This window comes from Anneissia japonica, unplaced genomic scaffold (assembly GCF_011630105.1).
Source record: "Anneissia japonica isolate Jap-2015-1 unplaced genomic scaffold, ASM1163010v1 scaffold1884_len437306_cov177, whole genome shotgun sequence".
Lineage (NCBI taxonomy): Eukaryota > Metazoa > Echinodermata > Crinoidea > Comatulida > Comatulidae > Anneissia > Anneissia japonica.
Genome location: NW_022753199.1, coordinates 428923 through 435133, shown reverse-complemented (window position 1 = coordinate 435133; position 6211 = coordinate 428923). Strand labels below are relative to the sequence as shown.

Sequence of the window (6211 nt, the reverse complement as noted above, 5' to 3'; positions counted from 1 at the left end):
AAACATGGTATTTACTCGTAGTGGTCTCCAGAACGTAAACACGATCGATCTCTGGATGTTGAACATGCTGAAACTAAAAACTAAAACGGAGAAGGTTTTCAACGTCCTCAGTCATGCGTGACGTCATGTACGCGCAATTTTTTGTTTTTACAATATTTATCATATCGTCCTTACCAATTGTCATTAATGAATCATATTCAGATGGCATCAACTCAGGTCAAGGTTGAATGTCACCTACCGAAATAGCTCACGTGCGCGTCATAACGTTTGTGTCAAAATTTCAAAATTCTCAAAATCACGTTTTGACTAAATTAGAGCAAGTTTCAGGCCATTTTGAGCATTTAAATTTTTTTTTTAATTTCCACTACGCGTGCGAATTTTTATGCGCGCAGCACGTACGGAAGCTATAAATTAGGTTTTTTTTTTTTTTTTTTTTTTACATATTTTTGGTTCCTGACATTGTTTTCACAAATTCACAGTTTGCGTACGCAGCGTTCGAATGTGTCGATGCAGAGATTTACGGCTCGACACTGGTCGCGTTGCCATCTTGTCCAGCTCGACCAACATGGGTTCGACGTCCGCCCTCGCAGTGAATATGCCGGGCGTCGTCACCGTGCCGTCTTCTTGCAAACACGCGTAGCGTTTCTTTTTCTCGGTAAACAGAATCCTGGAAACCGTTCCTCTGAACGAGAAGCGCTTTCAGCAACCGTGTCCGACCACGTCGGCAAACCGGCGTTCTAACTCACTCTTGTCACCAGCATCGACGCTGCCGACGAACAGGAAGTCCGTGTCTCCGTACAGGACGCGAGCCCCAACCTCCTCGGCGCATCGTTTAAGTCGTTCCAGCTGACTTTGACCACCGTCCGGGACGTAATTGTACAGTTCGGCTCGTTTCGAGATGGCCAAGCAACCCGTGCACTCGTTTGCGGCTCGCTTGTAGGCTGCCGAATGTTCTAGGTGCGCTTCCCTTCCTAGTACCAATCGGCGCAGCACCAAAGGCAAAAGTCTTCCTCGCAACTTCCTATCCACGAACTGTCCACGTTCCTGTCCACGACGAAGCGGGGATAATCGTACACGTCCACGTTGTCGTCCACCTCCTTCCACGGTGGTCGATGACGAAGTTAGCTATCGAAGGCCCGTCGAAACTTTTCTAACTCAAGCCCACATGGATGGCAGGGGTGGGGGTCAACATTTTTCTCAAAACGAAAAGGTATCCGGAGGTCCTCCCCCGGCAAAAACTTTAATTTCTAGATGGCGGGAAATGACCTTTTTCGACTTTAGTAGTTGCATACGTATTCTTTTTTCAATTAATCGATAAGCTCCAAATAAAAGAGGTGTTCCGGGGGCTCTCCCCCTAGAAAATGTTGATTCATAGTTGGCAGGAAATGAGCTTTTCCGACTTCTGAGGTGTCTTAATTACTTTTAAGTTCTTCAGAATCAAAGGATTTCCCCTCTTGAAAATTACTATGATGAACCAATGAACCCAAAGAGAAAAATTAGGTTCAGGTTCTCCCTGGATAAATGTTGATTTCTGAATGGTGAGAAATGCGCTTTCCCGTCTTCTGAAGTATCTTATAGCGACTTTAATTTAAGTTCTTCAAAATTCAAGGTTTTCCCCTCTTGAAAACGGTCAGGTAAATTTATCCCATTGTTATTACAGTAGATAGGCCTTATGTATGTATAAATGAGTAGTTGCATGCGTTTCTTTTTTTCATGAATCGATAAATCCCCTCCCCCAAAAAAAGGGTGACCGGGGGTTCTCCCCCGGGAAAATTGTTATTCCTAGATGGCGGGAAATGAGCTTTCCCGACATTTGAAGTGTGTTTTAATGACATTTATGTTCTTCAAAATTCTAATTTTCTTATTGCAATATAAAAAAAAAAAAAAATCAGCTCACGGGTTCTGAAAAGGTAGGTCTAGAATTCTTTTTTTTTTTTCTTTTATTTGTTGCCTAAGGGAGTGGTCAGAACCCATGAACCCCTTCCCCAGATCCGCCAATGTGAATTTCGAGAAAATGTAACTTGGTCGGGGACTGGATAAACATTCTCTTTCCCATCCTTCTCCTCCTTCTTCCCTCTTTCTTTTCTTGCATTCCTTTCCGGTCATATAAAATCTCCAAACATATATTTTTTGCAAAAAAAAATTTATTATTTAAATATTCTAGTCACCTTGTATTATGTATCACTTGAGAAAGACCTATGGTCGTTAACGTTCGTGAGCATCTATTTTAAATACATTGTGGCATATGAATTACATCGTCTGTTGTTTATATATCATAGCATAAACAATAATCATAACATTGATAATAATTCATCTATGTTGATGTGCAATGTAAACTAATTAAAGATCACAGACGGTAAAACATCATTTAACAAGAGTTGGCTGAAGAAGGCAGAAAGTGTCTGTCTAAAATTTCTACAGTATGTGTAAAAATGCTAAAAACATTTTCTGAAAATAATCATAACAATTAAACTCTGTACCACTAGATACTTACAATATCATTTACAGCAGTCCAATAATCAGTTCTTCGCTTCATTAATTCAACTAGCCATAATGCTTCTTCAAAATCGTTGACACTACTTAGTGTAGCGTTGCGTTTGTTACAATACTTCCTCGCATCATGCCACGATAACTCAACTCTTGACGCCATATAACAGTAACCATTATAATTTGTTTTGCAGTTACTTGTGCCATTAAATATGCTATCTAAATTTGAAAGAAAATAAACAGGTATGATACACTAGTGTGGAATTATTCAACTAATATGACTTGATGATCAATAGTATATAATGAATAATAATGATATCTAATAAAAAAATAATAACAATACGGATAAGAATATTATTAATAGTAATAGTATCACCAATAGTAACACAAATAATAATAATAACAATAATAATAATAGTAATAATAATAATATTATTATTATTATTATTATTATTGTTGTTATTGTTGCTGTTGTTGTTTTTGTTGTTGCTGTTGCTGCTGCTGCTGTTGTTGTTGTTGTTGTTGATTAATAATTACTAAACAGAACTCTTAAAATACAAATATGCGTTACCTTTTGATTTACAAACAAATCGATTTCTCCTAGTACATTTTTCGTCAACCCAGAATCCTTCTTTATTCTCCATGGCAACACAATTAGCATCTATGCAATTTCTATTACAGCCTGTTTTAGAACATGTAGCCGGAGTTATGAAAAGAAAAAAATAAGGTACAAATGATATTTACTGCCAAGAATTAACAAGCTAAATTCAGAGTACTGTTTTTGGCGGATTCAATTTGAGTCAAGCAGTCCGGACCCCATACATTTTGGAAGATTAAACGAAAATAAAAAATAAAAGAAAAATATATTCAAATGTTAAGTGTGGTGTGCCATTTCCGGCTACTCAGGTTACCATCTCATTTCATACCTCAGTTCCAACAATCGTGGACCTTTATTTTGGATTCTTGGATCTTTCACTTGTAGACAATAGAGTAGTTGTTCCAAGTACAATAGGCCTACATTTTGTTTGCACAAAGGGCCCAGAGAGAAATGTATTTTACCTGCTTTGAAATATTAACGATTAGTTTAAACTCGAAGAGACAACAGTTTCAATTATCGGACTTTCAAAGAGATGGTAATTAAATTTATTTAAAAATACGAACTGACCAGTTTTGCAGTAAAGGAACTGCCACGAGGTTTCATTTAAGAAAGCAATAAATATCATTATTTTGTTTAAAAAAAAACCTTACATTTACTTATGAAAATATAATATCGTCATACCTAAATTGTTAGGCTCGCCTGAAAGCCAGTTATCGTATGTACTGATTGTACCGTCTTCCCATCGGAATACGTTTTCTTCAATCTGTGAAATGTTAAATGTTTAGTTTATTGAATTTTTCATTTGAAAAAATAGGAATATTGATGATTATTTTGTTTAGCAGCAGTTTCCTCTCCCACGTCTATCTCATGTTCGGAGATAGGTAGACACACGACCTTACAATGATTCAATAATCGCCTGGGCACTTATGGGTTTTGAAAAGTCGGGTCATAGAGGTGTTGATTAAAGAATAGAGCATTTATCCCTTCTTTCTTTTCCTCTTTCTTTGTATGGGCCTATATAAAGCGTGTTGTAGATTGTTTTGTATTAGGCTTGTTATTATATATAACATAACCACGTCACAAAAAATTAAAACATTGTTGTTAATAACTTACTTCATCATTTAGGCCAATCCAAAAATACACGATTTTATTATAAAGTTCTTCTAGTTCATTCTCATTTCTGATTATCATCAATTCAGCATCATCCTCAGAACACGAATTCATCGAATCCGTCCAGTTAAGAAATATGTCATTCGTCGGTGAAGAAATATAAACACATTTTCCTCCAATATAAGACCATCCAAATTCACATTCATCTGTATTTTGTTATCAATAATAATAATAATAATAATAATAATAATAATAATAATAATAATAATAATAATTATAATTATAATAATTATTATAATGTTACATTTATATATCGCTTAACATAAACAGAAAAGTGAGGAAATAGGGAAAAAAGAACTGAAAATAAATCATAAAAGTAACAAAGACCGCCATGAACAGTAAACATCCATCATTGGTAATTTAAGGTGCAAGACCTGCCTTCAAAAACTTATTTATTTGTTTATTTCGCAGTCATTTTTATATTTTAAAACTTGTACTTAAAGTCTTCATAAAACATTTTAAAATATTGGACAATGAATACTGGTGATAACAACTAATAGGGGCCTACTGAATAATAATTAAAAATAATAATGTTGGTTATTAATTTAAAATAAAATAAAAGGTCTGTCTGAAATACTGTATGTCTATGTAAATAAATAACTTCACTCACCTATAATGCATTTAACTCCGACGACTTTATTGCTCTCACACACGCTAGTAATAGCATGTGGACAACTCTTAATATGGTCTTCATTGCCATCACATTTGACATCCGCCACGTATATGGAGTTTTTTGTGATTGGATTCGAAGAACAGCAGTCGTTTAAATCAGAGCCTAGGAAGCCAAGCATCCTACAAACCACGTCTGCATTAAAGCTAGTCCATCCCGTGGAGCAGACTGACCCCCAGTTACCATTCCAGTATATTTCCAGCAATCGGTGGCTTTCGTTTTCAATTTCTCTAAATCGTACATCGCCTACATACAAATATAGGCTAATAATCAACTCGGTTCAAAGGTTGATTTGAGGTGGTCAAAACAAACTTTATCCCCCTCCCCACCTTAATAGTTCATCAACAGTGACATCTCTGTTACATATTAACCAAAACTAATTTCGAACGAATTATCATGATTTAGTTCCTTGGCTTTTGCTATTAAATACAAAGGCCTTTCAAAATTTACTTTATTGTTACAATTAAAAAGAAAGATATTGATTCTAAAGGGCTTAAATTTAATACGTTAGATGACTTGTACAGATTAAGATCACTAGCTAAAAAAAATTATAATGGAATTTCATGATGGGTCGAGGGTCTGTTACAGAATATAGTTTTATATAAGAAGTATTTTATATCTATTTTATCCTAGAAAATATTCAAAGTTAAAACGTTGCTTTGCTTTAAAAAAACAAATTAAGTCAAACTCTATAGCTGTAACTTATCAAGAAACAAATTTATTTGTATTTTGGAATAAAGTATATATAATAATAAAACATTTTTTACCTGATAATTTTTTTTCTATAGGGTATGTACGCTCGTGTCCCCGCCCACCCTCGTTAGATACACTACTGAGCTTATACAATTAAAAACGTAAAACTATTTCTATCTACATGATACAGTTGCTTATTGGTCCAACCAACGTCTTGCTGAAAATTCCAACACAGCCTATAATAAAATGTAGATCATCTTGTCAACTTACTTTTGCAACGTAAGGAAACTGGATGACAACTGTGATTCGTCGCCTCTGACCATGCGCACTGATCAAGCCTCGTTTCTGTGCCATCACAATTGATATCATTCATAATCACCGGGTAGTAAAGGCCTGTTAATTTCTCAAAAACCGGAACAGAACCAATCGATTCGGAGGCCGTATACCCTAGCTGTTTACAAGCAACGTTCGCGTTTTCTTGAGTCCAGATTTCATTACATACGTAACCCCAGGTTCCATTCTGCCTCACTATAATATTTCCTTCTCGATTTGAATAACCATTTATAAGTGTCAACGAGCCTATATAGATAGAC

The 6211-nt window shown here is 35.5% G+C and overlaps 1 protein-coding gene across 1 annotated transcript in view; it reads right to left on the bottom strand.

Moving 5' to 3' along the window:
• Nucleotides 1–6211, bottom strand: part of LOC117122741 — a 19001-nt gene that overhangs the window by 6065 nt on the left and 6725 nt on the right. The window contains exons 7-12 of the mRNA XM_033268437.1: nucleotides 5889–6197; nucleotides 4866–5171; nucleotides 4199–4401; nucleotides 3767–3848; nucleotides 3059–3169; nucleotides 2495–2706 (exon numbers count right to left, since the gene is read on the bottom strand). Coding sequence (XP_033124328.1) covers nucleotides 2495–2706; nucleotides 3059–3169; nucleotides 3767–3848; nucleotides 4199–4401; nucleotides 4866–5171; nucleotides 5889–6197 — 1223 coding nt within the window. The remainder of the gene's footprint in view (nucleotides 1–2494; nucleotides 2707–3058; nucleotides 3170–3766; nucleotides 3849–4198; nucleotides 4402–4865; nucleotides 5172–5888; nucleotides 6198–6211) is intronic.